Source organism: Podarcis tiliguerta (assembly GCF_965153285.1).
Source record: "Podarcis tiliguerta genome assembly, chromosome: 17".
Taxonomy (NCBI): domain Eukaryota; kingdom Metazoa; phylum Chordata; class Lepidosauria; order Squamata; family Lacertidae; genus Podarcis; species Podarcis tiliguerta.
In genome coordinates, this window is record NC_139550.1 from 605,189 (window position 1) to 627,956 (window position 22,768).

The 22,768-nt window shown below is 44.8% G+C and overlaps 1 protein-coding gene and 1 long non-coding RNA gene across 2 annotated transcripts in view; one reads left to right on the forward strand and one right to left on the reverse strand.

The window, feature by feature from the left end:
* LOC310668082 overlaps positions 1 to 22,768 on the forward strand; it is a 66,173-nt gene that overhangs the window by 41,125 nt on the left and 2,280 nt on the right. The window lies entirely within an intron of this gene.
* Positions 1,607 to 21,757, reverse strand: HGD (homogentisate 1,2-dioxygenase). The gene is made up of 14 exons (XM_083420254.1): positions 21,511 to 21,757; positions 18,520 to 18,591; positions 18,120 to 18,208; positions 16,469 to 16,574; positions 15,544 to 15,603; positions 13,834 to 13,925; positions 12,155 to 12,189; positions 11,764 to 11,843; positions 9,991 to 10,090; positions 7,599 to 7,723; positions 6,755 to 6,859; positions 5,426 to 5,552; positions 3,703 to 3,884; positions 1,607 to 2,048 (listed from the first exon to the last, which is right to left on the reverse strand). The coding sequence occupies exons 1-14, from the start codon at positions 21,532 to 21,534 to the stop codon at positions 1,908 to 1,910; spliced, it is 1,338 nt and encodes a 445-aa protein (XP_083276380.1). The 5' UTR covers positions 21,535 to 21,757; the 3' UTR covers positions 1,607 to 1,907.

The following is a 22,768-nucleotide window of genomic DNA, read 5'->3' on the forward strand; positions in this document are numbered from 1 at the left end:
TAATTGTTTTGTAAAGTTGCCCCAGAGCAAGGGTCAGCAACCTTTTTCAGCCGTGGGCCAGTCCATGATCCCTCAGACCATGTAGTGGGCTGGACTATATTGGGGGGGGGGGGGGATGAACGAATTCCTATCCCCACAAATAACCCAGAGATGAATTTTAAATAAAAGCACACATTCTATTCATGTAAAAACATGATGATTCCCAGACCGCTTATGGGCCAGATTGAGAAGGCGATTGGGCTGCATCTGGCACACGGGCCTTAGGTTGCCTACCCCTGCCCTAGAGCAAAAGAATGTTTTTGTAATAAATTGTTGGCATCCATCTGTCTCGAGAGACAACTGAGTGCACTTAGAATCATAGAATCATAGAGCTGGAAGAGACCACAAGGGCCATCGAGTCCAACCCCCTGCCAAGCAGGAAACACCATCAGAGCACTCCTGACATATGGTTGTCAAGCCTCTGCTTAAAGACCTCCAAAGAAGGAGACTCCACCACACTCCTTGGCAGCAAATTCCACTGTCAAACAGCTCTTACTGTCAGGAAGTTCTTCCTAATGTTTAGGTGGAATCTTCTTTCTTGTAGTTTGTATCCATTGCTCCGTGTCCGCTTCTCTGGAGCAGCAGAAAACAACCTTTCTCCCTCCTCTATGTGACATCCTTTTATATATTTGAACATGGCTATCATATCACCCCTTAACCTCCTCTTCTCTAGGCTAAACATGCCCAGCTCCCTTAGCCGTTCCTCATAAGGCATCGTTTCCAGGCCTTTGACCATTTTGGTTGCCCTCCTCTGTACACGTTCTAGTTTGTCAGTGTCCTTCTTGAACTGTGGTGCCCAGAACTGGACACAGTACTCCAGGTGAGGTCAAGTCAAACCACTGCATTAGCAGCACTGAAGTGTCCTCTCCTGGGCTCAAGACTGAGCAGTGTGTCTGGGGGTCCTGGGCTGCCCAGATGACAAGACCCCCCCCCCTTGGCCTCACTGATGTGGTCCAAAGGAAAGCACAGCTATATGTTTGGCACCAGCTTGGCTGCAGGAGTTGCCAGGTGGAAGCCTACAAGGCACCATTCAACTGTCTTGGGGACTCCAGATTGGTGGAGGGCTCACTCCTTAGCCTTTTCTTCTGAAGAAATGCCTCCCTAGGTTGAGGAGCCCCATCTGCCCCTCACTTCCATTTACAAACTCTCAAAAGTTGGATCCAATATTGTTTTCGCCCTCTCAACCCGCCACAGCCTGTCTTTGCATGCAGGGGAAGTCCCTAACTCACCGAGGGTTTGAGACCCATCGCCTACCCTCACCTGGTTTAGCTGGCCAGTCAAAGCCATTTTCTGGAAAGTGGCCAATGTCATCTATTGAAACCTAAGAGCCACAGGTGAGAGCTGAGTGCAGGGTGGGGACCAAAGGTGGACAAACTACCCCACAAGGAGCATGATGTGTCCCCCACCAGAGGTTCCACCCACCTAGAACACCCCATAATTTTTTATTTAATAAATAATAAAGTAGTAATGGTATAATGGCAGTTTAGCTTGTGCAATGTGTTGAATATGAGAAGGACTCATGAGAAGGACTTGGGTGTCACTGCATGTCAGAAATCATAAAGGCAAATTGCTAATATTCCTTTATTTTAAACTAAGAGAGAGACTCAAAAACTATCTCTCTGCTGCCAGAGAGACCAAATACAAAATCATTTTGTTACACTGGGTATTATATGATGGGAGGTTTTGGGGCTTTTACATTTTAAGCAAATGTAAAGGTGCACTTGGCAAATAAAAATTTGTGGTAGTTCTTTGGTTTTACGTTTACAGGTCATTCATCTTGTCAGCTGTCCATGAGTTTCTGCATGTAATATGGACCAAGACGCTGTTAACAGCTACACAGCTGCTTTCAGCTAAGCAGGAAAGAAAAATCAGAGTGACTGCACATCGGGATTCTTCGGGTTGAAATGGCTCTTCAGGGTTTCCCAGCACTTGTAGTAGTTTTTATCTAGGGAACTTTTCAGCCCCCATTTGGTGACAGCCAAGCTAAAAGAAGACTCAAACATGAAGGCCTGCAGGAAAAGTCACATAAAACGTTGAGAAAGGGAAAGTAACTAGCAACAACCGATTAATTAAATGCAAACAGAAGTTGCTTTAACAAGAGTTGTTGCACAGTGTGTTGCGCGCATGATTTGAGAGAGAATCCGTTATACACACGAGACCTTAAATTGTATCTAGAAGTATTGATAAGTCTAGCCTTTGACTACTCACGTTTACAAATTCTCATAAGGTTGCCCAGATATAGAGATGAATATTCAGAACTGGGTTGACTCAGCCATTGGAAGTCTACTGAGAAGCTGAATTTTGATTATCAGTAGAAATAAGCAGACTTTCATATACAGTGGTACCTTGGCTTACAAACACCTTGGGTTACAGACTCCGCTAACCCAGAAGTAGTACCTCGGGTTAAGAACTTTGCTTCAGGAAATCACGTGGTGGCGGCATGGCAGCAGCAGGAGGCCCCATTAGCTAAAGTGGTGCTTCAGGTTAAGAACGGTTTCAGGTTAAGAACGGACCTCCAGAACGAATTAAGTTCATAACCAGAGGTACCACTGTAGTTGTTTCATCTCATGATGCTGAATTTTAAGACTATTACCTAATTCAATTTGCGTGGTATATTTGCATGAGCATGTCACATAGAACTTGGTAACAGGCACACAATTCTGCATATACTTTGCTAGACTTGACAAATCTGAATTCTTACAAAGCCTGAATTCTTACAAAGCCTGAATTCTATTTACAAAAGGCAGCATGCCTTGGCAAGACCTCATAAAACACCACGGATTATTCCCGTGCAAGTTAGTAAATGCATAATGCCCACAAGTGATTCCTGCTCTGCATAATCAGCGCCACGTGGCTGTTGTGAAGAGAGCTTTGTTCACTACCTTGGGCTCCTTGGATGAGCCGTGGAATATAAAGGAAATAAAAAATGCAATACAGTGGTACCTCGGGTTAAGAACTTAATTCGTTCTGGAGGTCCGTTCTTAACCTGAAACTGTTCTTAACCTGAAGCACCACTTTAGCTAATGGGGCCTCCTGCTGCCGCCGCGCGATTTCTGTTCTCATCCTGAAGCAAATATCTTAACTTGCGGTACTATTTCTGGGTTAGCGGAGTCTGTAACCTGAAGCCTGTAACCTGAGGTACCACTGTATGTCTATAGTCTTAACATCTAACACATTCAAATTCCTTTGTAGTCTCAGGCTGCTTGGAAACCCCTTTGCACCTCAGGTTTAAAAGGAAGAAGACGCCCCCCCCCCTTTTTCCATGTTGACTTGGGACACCCATTCATCTGTGAAGCCCCCTTGGGCTTCCTTAAGGCATTATTTTCGTAGAATCAGCATTGTGTTGTTGGAAGGGACCCCAGGAGTCCTTAGCTCCTGCAGTGCAAGAATCCCACCCACAGTCGTCCCTGGCTGAGCTCTTGGTTGCCTTCTTTTGGCAGCCCACAAACCACCTGACTAATAGAGTTCGTTCTCTGGCTAGCTAGACATTTTACTTCTCTCTCCCAATCTTTTGACTGGTCAGAAGTTATTCCCTCTTGTGGATCGCTTCCTGTGTAAAATAGGAATGACTCTTGCTGCCCCAATGGGCAACTCTTCCATTTGACTCTCCGCCTGGAGAGCAAGCTGGAAGAAAACCCCACATTGCAGCTGCTAGGCTCTTACCATGGTTCCTTCTGCAATTCTCTCGGGCACCAGCTTGCTTGTGCTCGCCTTCTCAAAACAAGCGCCATCTGGCCCGTGGGGCGTCATCATACTGTGCAGAGTGGCACCTCCAGCAACAAATCCTTCTTCCTTTGCCTCATAAGTCCCTTTGATCAGGCCCATAAACTCACTCATGCAGTTCCCTGTGGAAATTAAAAGGGGGGGAAGTCACAGCTGGTCTGCAATTTGGCCACCGTGGGAGTTGGTCAACTATGTTGTAGAGGCTCAAGTCTGTCGTAGAATTGGAGATATCTGAACCACGTTACAGATGCTTTGAGATGTGATGGCCCTTACCCATTCATTATTAAATTAAGATTTTCTAATTCTTTAGAAAAAGAATTATTGAGATCTCAATTTCAGCCACACAGGAAACTGTTTTAACTGCTATAGCAAGGGTGTCTCTGGATCTTAAATTGAGGCTCATACAACAAAAAAATAATATTTAGAATATACTGGACCCCATTATGTTTGTTTAAAAAAGGGCTGTCTGACTGTTGGAAATGCAACGGGGACAATGCTTCTCTAAAACATTTGTTTTTTCATTGTCCTGTATTGAAAGATTTTTGGCAGAAGGTAACTGAAACCATCAACAGAACTGTACGGAACAACCTTACATTTACAAAGCAAAATATCCCCTTGAATTATATACCCAACACATGGAACAAAAGGACAATATGAGTGGACTCTGTGACCTGACCACAGCAAAAAAGACTGATACTGATGAATTGGAAAAATAAAAATGCTGCTCCCTTCTACGATTGGATTGAAGACTTATACAAACTCACAATATATGAACAACTTGCACATAAACACAGACTTGCTATGGACAAATTTAATGATATTTGGAATCCATTCTAACAAATACTATAATAGGTTGTGATCTGGCGAAGTACAAAAACAACCTTGAAAAAAACATTTAAATTAAGCTTTTACAGCTGTTTTAAAGAATGAATAAGCAGCAGGCCACTTTATTGTACTTCCCTTTATGGTGGTTTAGAGGAGACTGTCTTTTATCCAGTCACCACTTATCCCTCTTTCCAGGTTCTGTTGAAGAGACAGCTAGGCTAGCAACGAAACTCTGCTAAAGGAGGTCTTCTATCTGTTGTGCAGAACTGAAGCCTTTGTGGATGTATCTGTCAGGGACCATGCTGAGAAGGGCTACCTGAGGAGGAATGGTGCCTCCCCCTGCTCCTGTTCAGGATCCTGAATCTTCCCAGGAACAAGAGGACAGTATAGATTTGGAACAGCGGTTTGCAGAGGGGCATAGTTCAGAAGGCAGAAGCTGGGAAGTACTGTGTGGGGAACAGCTAGGAGCCGAAAAACTGGAAGAGAGAAAGTTAACAGACTCACTGTTGCTAGAAAGCGTCCAGCCGCTTAGCCCAAGGTCAAGGAGAGCAGATAAGGTGGCAGCACAGAAAGCACAATGGTTGCGAGATCAGGTTGCAAGAGGCGGGACCAGGGAGGAAGTGGGTAGAACCCTTAATTGGGAGGACCTTCATTCCTAGGAATGACTTCTTTGTTCTCTCGCTGTGATCATTAAAATTTCTAACTGGTAAGAGACTCCTTTCGCTTTGTTCTGCTTATCTACTTGCCCAAAGGGGCAGGAGAGGAAGCCGATTCCCCAAAGACTGACAGGATCTACTGTAACAGTTTCACAGCATAGCAGAGCAAGTGACAGACATACTGTGGTAATAAGGTGGACGGAAAGTCTTGGTGGCCACTGCCCAGCGGGGTGGGAATATAACAAAGTCAGCAACCGCCACTCCAGGACGAGTTGACTTTGCCGTCAGGACAGTGAAAATAGAAGGATCCTGCAAACAGAAAGAAGATTGACAGGTTATTTAAACAGGGCCAAGTGCTAACCTGATACATGAGATATATTGTATGAGACAGGCAAGGCATATCTCCTAGAGTACGTCTCATTGATTCTGTGATGGCCTGGGACTCGGACTCAGACTCGGAACCAGAGGAGTCCCAGTCTGCACTGGATCCTTTGCCTCAGGCATCATCTGAACCAAGTCTGGGGCCTGATCCTGAAGAGTCCCAGTCTGCACAGGTTCCCCTACAACAAGCACCAGCTGGGCCGAGTCAGGGGCCGGAGCCTGCCCTGGCTCCAGATGCGGGGATGACCTCATTGCCTTCAGCTGGGCCATCACTTACAGCTGCTCCACTACCGGTTGGGCCAGGGGAGGCTGAGGCAGCCTAGTCACCCACTGACGTCTCCCGAGCTGCAGAGACTCCTCAGGTCTGCGAGAAGGAGAGACCGGAATACTCGCAGGAGGAGTGCTCGCCTCCAGGCGAAACAAGGAGGTGAGTCGCCGGGGGATCAGGACCGGCCGTTATCCCAACAAAGATAAAAGGCTGTCGGACCTCGCCCCAGGTTGCTGGAGCAATGTTACTTTATGCCAGATCCTGCCTGAGATCCTGTACCTGTCCTTGCCTGGTTTCTTGCCTTGTGTCCTGCCTTGGCCCTGTTGGACTGTCTCCTAGCGGAGCCTTCGGATTCTGGACCGGACCTGGACCGTGTTTCTCGGGTTACCCCCAGGCCCAGCACAGATTCCAGCATGAATTATATATTCCCAAGGTGGGGTTTTAGCCTCCAAATGTACTTATATTATTATTGCTACAGGACTACTCTCTCCCTTGATTCCAATCTTGCCTTTGACGGTGCTGGCTTTGGAAAGAATTACCGTATTTTTTGCTCTATAAGACTCACTTTTTCCCTCCTAAAAAGTAAGGGGAAATGTGTGTGCGTCTTCTGGAGCGAATGCAGGCTGCGCAGCTATCCCAGAAGCCAGAACAGCAAGAGGGATTGCTGCTTTCACTGCACAGCCATCCCTCTTGCTGTTCTGGCTTCTGAGATTCAGAATATATTTTTTCTTGTTTTCCTCCTCCAAAAACTAGGTGCGTCTTGTGGTCTGGTGCGTCTTACAGAGCGAAAAATACGGTACCAAACAATAGAATGTTTCCTAAGGTGAGACTTCAAACTTACCCAGGACATCCAGAAACTTACCGCATGGTCGAAAGCCACAGAATTAATGACCATGAAATTGCTGAGATTGTACTTGTATGGGGTGTAGTTTCCATGCCAGGCCACAACATTGAATGGAGAAGAGCTCTGTAAGATTAAGCAGAATGCCAGCACCTTTACTTGTGCAAAGTGTCTGGTATTTATGGAGATTAGAGAATGTAACGGGTACAGTCTTAACACATCCACGCCCCTTAAATGTATATTTTATCTTTCTGTTACAAAATTGTACACATAGAAATTGTAAAACATGACATGACTGGGGGGAAATGGGTCACTAGGGGGGTAAAATACGAAACATATTATTTTAAAGTAAATAATAATGTGGTGATTACAGTAAACCAGTTCCATAATCTCCATTATCTGCTCACTTGCAAACAGACAAGCTCTGCCTGCTCCTGCGCATCGCTTCTCCTTTGTATTTGGGACGGGGTCTTACCTGCATCCCTGATTCCGGCAATTTCTGATTGGTCATCTTTGTCATGGGGGTAGGAACCTGGTCATGGATTCCATGGTGGGCTCCTCACCCGCCAACGACCCACTCCAAACTGAAGCCCATTGGAAGTTCCCTTGTGGGTTTCCCTTACTGCCTGAAGAACCTGCCTTCTGTGCTCCAGTTCCACTCACCTCACCAAACCTCCAAAACATTGCAAATCTGCTTAACCAGATTCCTTTGCTCGCCTTTGAACTTTTTAGCTTTGCCTCGGTGGATATGCCCAGAACTTGCATGGTTTAATCAGTGTGGCGGACTGCATTTAACACCTCAACCCTTAGACTGACATTGAATGAAATGCTTCATTTTCTAAAGGGAAAACTGTCGTGTCCGAACCTGCTGTGCTGTAAAGAGTTTCCCCTGGTACTTGTTGACAACCGTGTAGCCCTCAGCTACTTGGCGATCTTCGTACCAGGCAACTGGCACAAGGAAATCTCGTGGGTTCGCCAAGCCATTGGCACCTGGTAAAGGAGGGCACAATCAGGTCTTTGTAACAAATTGTATAACTGGGCACTCGGAAAATATATATACACACACACACGCACACACACACACAGTATAAAAAGGTAAAGGTAAAGGACCCCTGACAGTTAAGTCCAGTCACAAACGACTCTGGGGTTAAGGCGCTCATCTCGCTTTACTGGCCGAGGGAGCCGGCGTACAGCTTCCGGGTCATGTGGCCAGCGTGACTAAGGCGCTTCTGGCAAACCAGAGCAGCGCATGGAAACACTGTTGACCTTCCTGCTGGAGCGGTCCCTATTGATCTACTTGCACTTTTATGTGCTTTCGAACTGCTAGGTTGGCAGGAGCAGGGACAGAGCAACGGGAGCTCAGTCCATTGCAGGGATACGAACCGCTGACCTTCTGATCGGCAAGACCTAGGCTCTGTGGTTTAGACCACAGTGCCACCTGCGTCCCATAAATGTATGTATGTATGTATGTATATATATATATATATATATGTATGTGTGTGTGTGTGTGTGTGTGTGTGGAGAGAGGGAGAGAGAGAGAGAGAGAGAGAGAGAATTCAGATTAAAGTTTTACAATCACATATCCAACATAAAACATAAAAACAAGATTCCAAAGAATCTCTTGGACTTCCCTCCTCCCCTTTGTGGGTCCTATTGTTAATCATTTCCTCCTGTACCTTTTATGATAATCCAAATCTTTTATATCTCCATTATGTCCAAAATTCACCATTAAACTACAAGTGTTATTCCAATCCTACTAACAGTTTTAGCTGTTTACGACGGTTTTTAAGATAAATTATAAATTTTCCCCATTCCTTATTAAAATTTTAGTCTTCCTGATTTCTGATTCTTCCAGTCATTTTTGCCATTTCGGCATAATCCATCAGTTTAATCTGCCATTCTTCTCTGGTAGGGACTTTATCTTCTTTCCATCTCTGGGCCAATAACATCCACGCAGCACTGGGAATATCAGTCTATTCTTGGACAGCCTCAAAAGAGCTTCTCTCTACTTGAGATAAAAACATTTTATGCTGTATTGTATATTTAGATGTTACTGTAGAAAGGTTTTTGGCCAATGATTCTTGTGGAAAGTAGGGATTTCTAAGTAACAGAAAGACTTCCGTACCCTTGCTTCAAAATGTGCATGTCCTCTAATAGTTGGGAAGTATCTGGGAAATGTGAGCCAAGTCACATGATTACTACTCCTAAGCCCTGCAGCAAAACCTATTGGTAGCTCATAACGTTACCAGGTTATGTTGGTAGGATCTGGAAATATAAACTGGCCTAGAAGACCTTTGAGGTCTCTTTCAATTCTATGATTCTATAATAATTGTAACTTCAAGAGGCTGGAATTCTAAAAGGCTGCTTGGAGTACGTATCGCTCTGCTGAACCATAGCAGGGTGGGGGTCCACAGAATCTTAGCATTTGGTTTGTAACAGCAGCCACCAAGTACTTCTTGGTCTTCATAAACTTTGAGGTGGCTCATCCACACTTTCTTTCGTTCCACTGCTTTCCTCCAGGGAAAACTGCTCTTTAGTGCTCAATAAATGACAATTTTGGCTTTCTCTGGACGGACATTTGCTTCAATTGAGCACTAAAGAGTGTCTTTTCCCTGGGAAAGTGTGGGTCAAGTGGAAAACTGCTCAGACCCAGATTTCTAGCACAGGACAAGCGGAAGTGTAGACAAACCCTCTCTCTTGTTGCTTGTCTCCTGCATCTAGTGTTCAGAGATACACCGTTTCTGAATATTCCACCAAACTACCATGCTGACGATAAATGAATTTAAAGGCATGGATTTTAGTCTAAAACCCTTTTCAAAGCCATCGAAGCTAATGCATATCACCACATCTGGTGCTACTGAATTATGCATTGGGTAAATAAATATCTTGTTTTGCTTGTCCTGGAATCTTCTGCCAACCAAATTCACTGAGTAACATGGCAAATTGTAGGCTTTTGTGCAAGCCTGAAATGTGGGGTGGGAATTCAACAGTACTGCTGCGTGTGTGGACCAGCTTTCAGTTTTGGGAAATTAATATTTTACTATAATAAAAGATGGAGGAAGTATAATCTGAAACATCAATGTAGCTCTGAAATCCTTTTTCAACTTCTGGGGCCCACATTTTATTTTGTTGTTAGTAGTGCGAAGAAGAAATACGGGAAATTTTTTAAAAATTGCTCTCTGTTTTGTGATGTTGTAATGATTCTAACAGAAAGCATTATATTGTTATTGAAAGCAATAAGAATAGTCAGTAGTTACCAATAGGTCCCAAGTCTGGCAGCTCAAAATGTCCCCCATATATCTCCAGGATATAGCCTCGAGTTTCTCCCAATACTTCTACACTGAAACGCATCCCTTGCTGGGAGACAAAGAACAAAGAAAACTATTAGGAAGCTCACCTCAGGATTATTGCTTCAGGCCATTAACTAATTGACCACACCAATGACTAAGGATGTGTCAATAGGACTTGGCCAATGCAGCTTGCCTGACCTAGACTGATCCAAATAGCTAAATCACAGACATGGCACAGAAAACGTAGCTTTCTGACCTAGGATGCCAGAATGCTTAAAAAAAAAAGCATTGAGTTGCATCTTTTTGTTTCCAGTTACTGCATCATTCCAAAAAGAGCCAAATATAAGAATTTACGGAGGTGAGTCACTATAGTTTTCTTTAATGCATCATAATTTTTGGCAGAACAACTTTTAAAAAGAATGTGCTGATGTCAGAGCCGAAATAAGAGACAAGGATAAGAACATTTTCAATATTAATTGAATGAAATTTAATATCTAGCAATATCCAGGCTTCCTTCCTTCATAGAAACAGGCCACAATTTCCCAGTGAAGATGTATGCAATTCAACTTGGATGTAGAACCAAATTCAGATGTGGACGTACACTGCAGTGCTAATCTGGCCAGTGCCGGATTTACGTATAAGCTATAGCTTAGGGCCCCACTCTCATGGGGGCCCCCCAAAAAATTTGAAGGGGAAAAAACTGGATGTACATTTCCAAAATATAAGATAAAGAACAAATAAAATAAAACCTACATACAGCAACAGTGTTTTGTGTTGTGTAGGCTCCTATGATGTAAGTAATGGGCCCGCCTGCTAGCCTGCTCACTAAAATATCACTGGTTTGCTCATTTCTATATACAGGGTGCCTACATTCTGCATGGACTGGTTGCAGGGCAACATGTAGCATGCAGCTGCAGACTGCAGTGCAGCGCAGTTGAATGTAGGTCAAGCTGTTGTACCTGTTATCTAATATTAAAGATGCTTGTAGACTGATGATCAGGCAGCATGGACTGAGCGTATGAGCCTTATGCCTACTGATTGATTTCATGTAGTACATAATTTGTTGGTTGTTTTTTTTTTATCCCATTATGGTTTTAGATACCTGTTAGGTCCATAAATTACCATATAGCATATATTCAACACAAAAAACCACCAACAATTATTGTTGACAAAGGACAGAAGAAGAAGAAGAAGGGTTTGGATTTGATATCCCGCCTTTCACTCCCCTTCAGGAGTCTCCAAGCGGCTAACATTCTCCTTTCCCTGTGAGGTGAGTGGGGCTGAGAGACTTCAGAGAAGTGTGACTGGCCCAAGGTCATCCAGCAGCTGCGTGTGGAGGAGCGGAGACGCGAACCCGGTTCCCCAGATTACGAGTCCACCGCTCTTAACCACTACACCACACTGGACATATAAAGGGCCCCATTACCTTCAATAGCTTAGGGCCTCATCAAATCTCAATGCAGCCCAGGCATGTCCCTCTCCAGGGCCTGCAGTCACATGCAGAAAAGGGCAGCTATTTCCAATAAACGAAGAGCAGGCGCATGAGGCCAGCATCAATGGAGCAGCTGCACAGCTGTGGTGGTGACTCGTATGTAGGAAAAGCAAAATACAAGGAGACCCTCAGGCGGCCAACGGCTGTGTGATAGGATCCTACGGGAGTCTTGCAGCACCAACATTTTTGCCCAGAAGATCAAGGGCAACATACAAGGCTGTTTGCGTGTTGCGCTGTCCAGGGCTTACCTGAATAACACAGATCTCATTGGGCTCCACCATCAGTTTGCCAAACTCTGTAGTGATGAGCAATGTGCCTTGCTGTGGGACTGGAGGAAGGAAGCACAAACATAGATGCTGTGGGACTGGAACACATTCCTGTTCCCAGGTAACTCTCCAAAGGTAGAGTGCTTTTGTTATGTGCCTGATCCTGCCTTAGGAAAGCCACTTGGAGCAGATGGTTCTCTAATACTACAAAGAGCTGTGATTCCATTGTTATCTACTTACTCTCTGCAATCTTGCCCTTTGCTCCAAAACCCTCCCAGTCCCCTCTGTGTCAATATTGCAGCTTTAAATAAAACAGAGAGGAAAAAAGAGCAAAGAACAAATCAGAATGATAAAGGTCAGAGGGACAACTCACCAATCAGGAAGTCTCCATCGGAATTATAAAAGCATCTATAGAGGAAAAAGTAATTGCTGAGTGTTCAAAATTCAAGGTATCCACAATAGAATCTTTTTAAAAACTCTTTAAACTGATTTCAGCGAAAGTGAGTCTGCTAAGAAAATTCCACAATGCTGTGTGCACAGGTGTGGAAATAAATGTTCCTGGACTCTGGGATGTTTTTCAGTGTCATTGTTTTCAGCTCAGAGGGACACATTGAGTACACTTCCATGACAGCCGGCGCCGAGAGGGTTAGGTTAGAATCGTAATCTTTGGCATCCTAGTTTTCTATGTTCAGGGAACATGAGACGTATTCTGGGTGTGAGGAATCATGTGAGGCCCCACTCTGAAGCAGTACAACTGGGTACAAGTTTACTAGCTCAATGTCTACCATTATGGGATGTCTTTATGAGTCTTTCCTAGTAGGTTGCTTACTAGACAAGAGGGGGCCATTGTGGTGCCTCCCAATGAGGTCTCTGAACTACAACTCCCATAAGCCCCTGCCAGCATAGCCAATGGTCAAGGATGAAGGGATGATAGTTGTAGTTCATCTACATATGAAGGCACAGGCGCCAACTCCTAGGGGCCAAGGTCCTTCCACACACCCCAATAAAATATTCAAGGGTGCCTGCCCCCTAAGCTGATGGGCCTGGCCATTCAAAAGATGTGTGTGACCAAGTCATGTGATAAATCAAGTCCCCCCCCCCCCGCTTGGAGGGCAGAACACTGGCTACCCTTTTACTTCAAGACTCTGGTGCCGCAAGCAGCATTCAAAATACTTACAATGCATGGAATAGGAGAAAGGGGAAAGAAAAGAGGGATGATCAAGGACTCCAAATATTCAAATAAATCTTTATAGCCTGCCCTTCACGACAAAAGCGATTCCAGCAGTGGCAAAAATGTATAAATCTAAATCAAATAAGTGTTGGAAATGTAAAGAGAAAGAAGTTTCTTTTATCATATGTGGTAGTAAGGTTAAGGCTTACTGGGAAATGATATATAATGAAATGAAAAGGATGTTTAAAATAACCTCTGTAAAAAAACAAAGCCAGAAGCTTTTCTTTGGGAAATTATAGGGACAAAACTACCTAAAATGTATAGAAACTTATTCATGTGTGCTACTATAGTGGCAAGAATGTAACTCACCCCAAAATGGAAAGAAGCAGAAGCCCAGCAAAGGAAGAATGGATACAAAAACTTATGGAATATGCAGAAATGGTGAAACTCACCGGAAGAGTAAGAAATCAAGATAACAAACTTTTTATAAAAGAATGGAAATGGTTTATTGAATATTTACAGATAAATTGTAAACAGATAAAAACATTGGCAGGATTATTGTGATAACCTGCAGTTTCATAAGAGTATATATTTAAAGAAGATGAGTAAATGAGAAAATTAAGTTAATTTGGATATGCAGAAGATATTAAAAATAAATGTAAGGAGCCGCAGAAAGAGGGGGAAGGAAGTCAAGTTTTGAAATGTCAACATGATTGTAAAATTAGTGAACTGTATAAAATTAGTGAAATGTTTAAAAGAAACAGCAATGACAATACCACAACCCACCCAATCAACTGCAGCACAAATTGTATTGAAACAATATTTAGTATTTGCCAGAACTGTCAAGGAAAACCTTCATTGCTCATGCATTGCTCACAGACCTGTTAATCATGGAGCTGTTACAGGTAAAGATGTGAATCGCAAGTCCTTCTCGAGACCTGGGCTCACCAGCGCCACACACAGTGTGCAATCCCTACGGAAAATATGCACTTAACATTAGCATAAATCACAGGTGCCTTTGGTTAGTCTAACCCCATCCCCAAATTCTCTCCGCCTTAGATAAACACTTGCTTTCACTTTAAACAACTCTAACAACTTTGAAATCCACTCATGATTGTGGGAATGTTGTGGCCAGTAGGAGAGGATATATTGATTCAAGGAGAGGATAATATTGATTCATTATCCTTCCTCCCTCACATTAGTGAGTCAAGTAAAAAAGGTAAAGGTACCCCTGCTCTTACGGGCCAGTCTTGACAGACTCTAGGGTTGTGCGCCCATCTCACTCAAGAGGCCGTGGGCTAGCGCTGTCCAGAGACACGTCCGGGTCACGTGGCCAGCGTGACATCGCTGCTCTGGCGAGCCAGCGCAGCACACGGAACACTGTTTACCTTCCCGCTAGTAAGCGGTCCCTATTTATCTACTTGCACTTAAGGGTGCTTTCGAACTGCTAGGTTGGCAGGCGCTGGGAATGAACGACAGGAGCGCACCCCGCTGCGGGGATTCGAACCACCGACCTTTCGATCGGCAAGCCCTAGGCGCTGAGGCTTTTACCCACAGCGCCACCCGCGTCCCAGTGAGTCAAGTAGCAGAGCACATTTCCCTTATACAGCAGGAAGCTAGTTTGCAGATTCGTTTGAATCTCTTTAGTTAAGCAATCCACTCTGGCATGCCCAGATTGGATTATTCCTGGTAAGTCCCCTTTTGATCCCTCTCTAAAGAATAAAAGACACAACAGTCTTTCTTCAAAAGTAACAAGAAGTTTACTTACATTCAGTTCACAGTTTGATCCCTGAAGGCAGGTTTTGGCTTGTAGTTACAGTTACAGAGAGAGGTGTGGATTTATCCCATAGGGGGACTTATCCCATGCAGTCCAACAGAATCAAAAGGAGTCAAAAGAGCAAAAGAGGAAGATGGCTGCGTGACTGGACCTTGTGTAGGGTCTCCCGAGGTCACATCCACCTACCGGTCACATGCAGGGGGAGGATGCTCCAGACCAGGTGTAACAGGAAGTCCTCCTGGCTGGAGGAACATCCCCCTGTCTGCTTCCACTCTAGGAAAACAAGGAATGCTGTATTTGACTGCTCCAATGGATTACATCCCACAATGATGACAATTAAAAGTGGTCACTCGGTGAAGAGTTAGAGGGATACAGAGAAGTGTATTTTGTGTTTTTTTGAGGGAGGTAGGAAAGGTCTATGTCAGTTTCAGAATTTCTCAGGACTGGGATGGGGGCTGGAGGGTAGCATTATCCCAAGAATTCATACAGTTTCCCACAATTACATGTGAATTAAGCGGCAATGGGGCTGATGTAGCCTCTAGCCCCTTGGGTTGTTTTTCTTTTTACATTGGCCTGTCCAGCTATTTCAGATAGATGGATAGAAAATGTGTGCGTATATTTCATTTACATAGAAAAATTACAGTATTTTTTCATGTGATCTTAATACCTACAAGCAGAGAGGCTGAGTACTCTTTTGTTAACAAGGTTTAAAGCAGATCGCCCTTCCTCAGTTTCCTCAGCTACAAAATGTACGGCACTATTCCTTCTTATAGTTTGTATTTTTTTTTAACTTACAGTTTGGTCTTTAACTTACGGTTACAAAGTCCACCTTTCTCTGAGTGGCCTTTGGGATCTCAAAAGGTTTCCATCGCAGCTAGAATGAAAGAGAGAAATAAAAATTATTATAAGAATAAATTAGGTAAAGGTAAAGGGACCCCTGACCATTAGGTTCAGTCGTGACCGACTCTGGGGTTGCGGCGCTCATCTCGCTTTATTGGCCGGGGGAGCCGGCGCACAGCTTCCGGGTCATGTGGCCAGCATGACTAAGCCGCTTCTGGCGAACCAGAGCAGCACATGGAAATGCCGTTTACCTTCCTGCCGGAGTGATACCTATTTATCTACTTTGACGTGCTTTCAAACTGCTAGGTTGGCAGGAGCTGGGACCGAGCAACGGGAGCTCACCCCGTCGCGGGGATTTGAACCGCCGACCTTCTGATCTGCAAGCCCTGGGCTCTAGGTTTAACCCACAGCGCCACAGCTTCCCTTAAGAATAAATTATGACATCTTTAAAAGAACAAATGCTTTTTTGAATGTAGGGGTCCCTATTTTTGCCCCATCCTTTTTTCTCAATAGCACTCTTGGCCCACTAGACTAACTGCCTCAAGTCTGACCTTGGCTCTTATGATGTCAGTCCCTTCCACAGGCACTTAGCTGAGCCCAACATTTGAGAGTTCAAATTGGGGGAAATAAGTACAGTAAATGGACAAAAGTACAAAGATTCACAAAAATGTTTAGGGTTATGCAGACCCCTGCACCCCCCCAGAAAAATAGCACTGGTTACGATTATTGTCTGTATAGAAGTGATCACGCTGAGGAGGAATTTTAAATTCTCTTCTGGGTTTGAGTTCATGTGTCTCTGGCATATCAACTGCTATCTCTGTGAAACATTGGCCTTCCTGGGAAAGGAGCCAAAGGTTTCGACTTGTCATGTTATCATTATTCCTTGCACCTGTGATTACCTGATTGGGTTCAGGCTCAGCTTCATCCCAGGTATGTGTCAGGTAGCCCTGATGCACAGGCTGAAAGGGCTTGTGGCAAACAGAAGGCAGGATTCTGTACAGCCAGCTAGAGAGGAAAACAAATGCAGAGAAGTTGTGGAAACTTGGCTGACTAAATGCCTCTGCGACATGCACTACTCCAGTGCAGAATCTGTCATTGTGCTTTGGACTGCGGAAGAACTGAACAGTCTCTGCTCCCAGGAGTGAGATAGATTTTCTGGGCTGCAGTTGCTGTGTGTGTTGAGAGGAGGCAGTAGCCTTCACAGAGATCACCACCAGACATTTCCAGGACACTATTGTGCTGTATGAATGAGCATCAAAGAAGGAGCCTCTCTGGGAGGCAGGGTACATTGAATCTGCATCATCGATGTGGCCATAGCTGTGTGACTGTAAGCAGATTCCTTCCAGGGCATTCCACTCCTGCTTTCTTGCAGACGTGGACCTCTCTTTCAGGACTGATTAAGGGAGCAAGAGTTCTTAAAATCTATCCCGTAAGCCTCTATACCCTAATCCCTTAGATGAGGGAGCACTCGGCAGTTGCTCAAAGGCACTCTCCACAATTACAAGCTTGCATGTTCCAAGACTAAATAAGCCTTTCTATTGGAATCAGATCCCAGAGCAAAACACTGGGAGCCTCTGCGTTGAAGCCAAGGACAAGGTCTCCTATTGACACATTCCTCAAGGGCTTCTGCACATGAAATTGAGAAGATCCATAGTTGAGAAGATCCATTTGGGGGTGCCAAATTTTGGCCTCACTCATACAGTCAAACCTCAGTTGTCGAACATAATCCATTCCGGAAGCCCGTTCGGCTTCCAAAATGTTCAACAACCGAGGCGTGGCTTCTGATTGGTTGCAGGAGCATTGGACGTTCAGCTTTCAAAAAAGGTTTAAAAACCGAAGCATTTACTTCCAGGTTTCTGGCATTTGGGAGCTAAAACATTCCAAAACAGAGGCTTTTGGGATCCAAGGTTTGACTGTACAGTGGTGCCTCGCAAGACGAAAAGAATCCGTTCCACGAGTCTCTTCGTCTTGTGGTTTTTTCCGTCTTGCGAAGCAAGCCCATTAGCGGATTAGCGCTATTAGCGGTTTAGCGGCTATTAGCGGCTATTAAAGGCTTAAGGGATTAGCGGATTAGCTGCTAAAAGGCTATTAGCGGCTTGGATCAGCTGATAAGTGGCTTAGATCAGCTGATAAGTGGCTTAGATCAGCTGTTCAGCGGCTTAGATCAGCTGTTCAGCAGCTTAGCGAACAGCTGTTAAGCGGCTTAGGGGCTTGGGGAAAAGGGGGGGAGGGGGGAAAAAACCCAGGAATCGCAAGACGTTTTCGTCTTGCGAAGCAAGCCCATAGCAAATTCGTTTTGCGAAGCACCTCCAAAACGGAAAATCCTTTCGTCTAGCGGGTTTTCCATCTTGTGAGGCATTCGTCTTGCGGGGCACCACTGTACTACCAAATATTACCAAAGTCTACCCCTAGTCTATCACTACCAATACTAAGCAGCATCTGTGTTTTTTGAATAAAGTTGCAGTGCCTTGTAAAACACCATGCTGGTGCCAACAACATTTCCCTGTCTCCCCCTCGCTATACAACTGATTTCCCCCAATCCATGCATACCTTCTCCTGTTTGTGGATCGTGGGCAGGTGAAAGCTGACCCAGAAAGCTGCTCAGCGTACAGACCATATGGGCAGATCTGAGGGCTGTTCTAAACCAAAGCAGATAAGATGAGTTAAGCATCCATGCTTAAAAACCTTCACTGGAAACACCAACAAAAAAGTCATGGAAGGGATGAATATGGATTGGAAAAACTGTCTCAAACTACAGTTTCTCTGCTTTAAACACACTCCCAGCCACTTTTGCTCTGAGGGAGCAAAAATATCTATTTGCAAAGTCAATGGGTGGGTTAGGCCTCTAGGTAGCACTGGAAATTATCATGGACGGCTGAGTCACCCCAGAGGCTGGCCGTGGCTCCCGCTGTGAACAGCATCCTCCTCACATTTCAGGTGTCACCAATACCTGTCCTTCTGGCAAGGCTCCAGGGCAGCGTGGATCTTCAGAGCAAAACTCATTACCAAATCCTGACATGTACTGCAAAACAAAAAGTTGTTTCACACAATGAAACCAGCGTCTATAAATAGATATGCTACTTCCTCCCCCCAGCACAGACCACCCCCCCAAGCGTCTCTGTTTTCCAGGGACAGTCCCTGATTTAGAGAAGCCGTCCCGGTTTCGGATATGATCACAGAATGTCCTGCTTTTCCTTAGGATGTCCCTATTTTCACTGGAGAAATGTTGGGGTGTGTGGAGTTATCCGATACCCAAGCCGTCTGAAGGCAATCCTGTATAGGGAACTTTTTAAAAGAAATGTTTAATGTTTAATTATGTTGGAAGCTGCCCAGAGTGGTTGGGGCAACCCAGTAAGGTGCATGGGGTATAAATAGTAAAATGGTCATTATGGAATGGGACGAGCTCTGTTTTGAATTTTCATACAAATACGGAGCTGGGAATTAGCAACCCATTTCCGCATTTGTCCAAAAGAAAAAATGTCATGCTTTCTAGTTTTTATTTTGCTTACTCGTGTAATATTCGTACAGTGCTTAATGCAAATATCTTTAAAAATTCATCTGGCAACATTTTATCTTTGGTTTGGCATTTTTAAACAAAACTGGGAGATGAAAGTCCACCAGAGCATAAAAAATTAAACGATGTTCATTTATTTGAATGAGCTGAATATAAAGCTGAGTGCTCTCATTGCAAGCTCAGTTCTGGCCTACAAACCCGGACCTTTCATTGAAGAGATTAGACAGCAGGCATGGACATAGACTTTTGAAGTTGGATGGCATGAAGTGGAATATGAATAAGGTTGCTTCTCAAGCACTGTGCATAATGCATTTTCTGAAGGCCACCCTGGTGATGGCTGTCTTTGAAGAACTCCTGTTATTCTTTTACAAAATGTGGGAGGCATTCCGGGTGGGCCTACACATACAATGCAGGCTGCAAAGCTGAGAAAAATAAAAGGCTTTAGATAAATAAACCGTGCGTGTGTCCATCTCTGGATGGAAAAGAGACACACATCTGACCAGTGCTAGAACCACCCACACTAGAGACATCACCTTGCCAACAAATAGTAAAAGCCATGGTTTCCCCAGTAGTGATGTATGGAAGTGAGAGCTGGACCATCAAGAAGGCTGATCACCAAAGAATTGATGCTTTTGAATTCTGGTCCTGGAGGAGACTCTGGAGACTCCCATGGACTGCAAGAAGATCAAACCTCTCCATTCTGAAGGAAATCAGCCCTGAGTGCTTACTGGAAGGACAGATACTGAAGCTGACGCTCCAAGACTTTGGCCACCTCATGAGAAGAGAAGACTCCCTGGAAAAGACCCTGATGTTGGGAAAGATGGAGGGCACAAGGAGAAGGGGATGGCAGAGGACGAGATGGTGGGACAGTGTTCTCGAAGTGACCAGCATGAGGGAGGCAGTGGAAGACAGGAGGGCCTGGCGTGCTCTGGTCCAGGGGGTCACAAAGAGTCGGACATGACTAAACGACTAAACATGTGGTGTGAAACTCCCCAAATATCTCCTCCTTTGGTGAAAAGGAAAGTATTTCAGCTGCAAAGGCTGTTTGTGATGCACCCTCCCTGCCTCTCAGTCCAACACATGCACACATCTTCTCTGGAATAGGTAAAAGGTAAAGGTAAGGGACCCCTGGATGGTTAAGTCCAGTCAAAGCTGACTCTGGGGTTGCGGCGCTCATCTCACTTTCAGGCCGCGGGAACTGGAGTTTGTCCACAGACAGCTTTCAGGGTCATGTGGCCAGCATGACCAGCTTCTGGAGCAACAGGACACCACGACGGAAACCAGAGCGCATGGAAACGCCATTTACCTTCCCACTGAAGCAGTGCCTATTTATCTACTTGCACTGGCGTGTTTTCGAGTGGCTAGGTTGGCAGAAGCTGGGAAAGAGCAACCGGAGATCAGTCCATTGCAGGGATTCGAACCACTGACCTTCCGATCAGCAAGCCCAAGAGGCTCAGCGGTTTAGACCACAGCGCCACCCGCGTCCCCTTCTCTGGAATATTTGCATACCCTCCAAGGGTTCTGATTTCCCAGGGACAGTCTTGGAATTGTGATAGGATTGCCATATTGTTGAGCTTTTTTAAGGAAGATTTCACAGTGTTACAATTCTTCCCGGCAAGCCTTAAACTACAGTGTCCAGAATTCTTTGAGGGGGAATATATGCTTTGAATGTGCTTTAAAGGTATACTGTATCCTAGTCAGGCAGCAGATTTCTGCTAGAGCTATTTTCATGGTGCAAATAAAAAACTAAAAATCTTCCAACACATCTGGAAAGTTCTTGTTCAGTCTAGAGACTTTAGAGTTAACTGAGAGTTGTGCAAAAGCAAGACGGTATCAGTACGATTGGCTGGAAGAGGAACACCCCCCAAATACCAAGAAGACGTGTGCTGGGGGGAAGGGATGTCAAAGATTCAGCTGGGAAAGAAAAGACAGTCTGGCCTGTGAAACTGAGGGGAGTTGGGATCTGCAGTTAAAAGAAAAACCCACTTGCCACCCAAATTTAGACAGCCAAAATCAAAATATGGGGAGAAAATGATTCAGTTAAATAGAATGACTGACGTTTAAAACTTTTCAGATCAGCAAAAATGGAAGGGACATTTGAAAACTTGCAATTAAATGAACAGGTTAATAAAACTGTTGGCTCCTCTGTCCAAGCCAAACAGTAGAACGATCTGGAGGCACCATACTTCCCCTGCACACATCTGGATTTAAAAGCACATGAAAACATCTGGTTTCCATTCTGCACGCTGAAAACGTTTGCAGCCAGCATTCCAAATAAGATTTAAAGGGATTCCCACACCAGCTTGAAACAGAGTATTCTATAGATCTCCTAAGAAATAATAGTTGCTGGAAGGAAATTGGAAGGCGAGGAAATGTTTTAGCTCTTCCAGAGAGCGCTCAGGGCTCTCAGCGCTACGGTTGTCTTACCTTCAGCTCTGCAAATTTGTCCATGCTTGTTGTGCTACAGGGGAAGTCACAAAAGCTTAGCCAGGTGTTTTGTCCAGCTGATAAGCCAGGGAGTTCCAGTGATGGAATAGTCTTTATTTTCTTGCGGCGGCAGCTGAGGACAGTCTTGATCGTGTGATGGCAAGAGCTCGACCCTGCAAGCGAGACAGTCCAGGAGAAGTTTTGAACTAGTTACTCAACCAAGCCTGAGTTTAATAAGAAACAGACTTCTCTGCTAGAGCAAACGGAGGAATTGATCTTTGCAGATCAACAAACAGAAAGGGGGGAAAGAGGGGAGGGGAAGGAAGGGCAGCTTGTTGGCAGTTTTTGTTCACTTTATTTCAGCTCACGTTAGCAAGGAGCCAAGAAAATCTAAGTATGGATAGACATTTAAGTTAAAATAGCAACAATTAATAAGGAATGATTAGAATTATGACAAACATATGGACAAAAAAATAGAATATCCCTTTTGAGCTATTGGCAATATGCCTGGTTTTATATTGAAGGTAACTTTGGGGGGGCTCGGGGATATTGTGGTTGTGCCTCTTGTGAGACCATCATTTTACATTTTCTTTAGCTGTTCCTTAAGAAAGTGTTGAAGGGACGTGGGTGGTGCTGTGGGTTAAACCACAGAGCCTAGGGCTTGCCGATCAGAAGGTCGGCGGTTCGAATCCCCGTGACGGGGTGAGCTCCCATTGTTCGGTCCCTGCTCCTGCCAACCTAGCAGTTCAAAAGCACGTCAAAGGGCAAGTAGATAAATAGGTACCACTCCGGCGGGAAGGTAAGCGGCGTTTCTGTGCACTGCTAAGGTTTTGCCAGAAGCGGCTTAGTCATGCTGGCCACATGACCAGCTGTACGCCGGCTCCCTCGGCCAGTAAAGCGAGATGAGCGCCGCAACCCCAGAGTTGGCCACGACTGGACCTAATGGTCAGGGGTCCCTTTACCTTTAAGAAAGTGTTGTGAGCCAGTGCAATCAATTCTTTCTTCTATATTCAAAAGGAAAAGCAACTGCTCTACGTGGTCTATCCAGCACCTCATCTTTTTACAAAAAAGTGAAAGAAACCCAAACCCCAATCTCACTGCATAAGCTGTTGTTTAGGGTGGCATCTCTCTGAGGGTGCGCCACGCCACAGTGTTGTGGCAGGAGAGGGTGGCAAGTGTGGCAGGGAGATTCAAGGACAATCCAAGAAACATTTGAACATTTCAGGGTAGGATAGGACAGGGTGGATGCTGGGGGGGG

Excerpts from the sequence above, each read along its gene's own strand:
- HGD (XM_083420254.1), bottom strand. The coding sequence starts at position 21,534 with ATGGACAAATTTGCAGAGCTGAAG. Across the intron at positions 18,209-18,519 it reads GAGCCTTGCCAGAAGGACAG|AACAGCCCTCAGATCTGCCC; the intron begins GTATTGGTGACA and ends GCTTTGGTTTAG. Across the intron at positions 7,724-9,990 it reads GCCAGACTTGGGACCTATTG|GTGCCAATGGCTTGGCGAAC; the intron begins GTAACTACTGAC and ends CTCCTTTACCAG.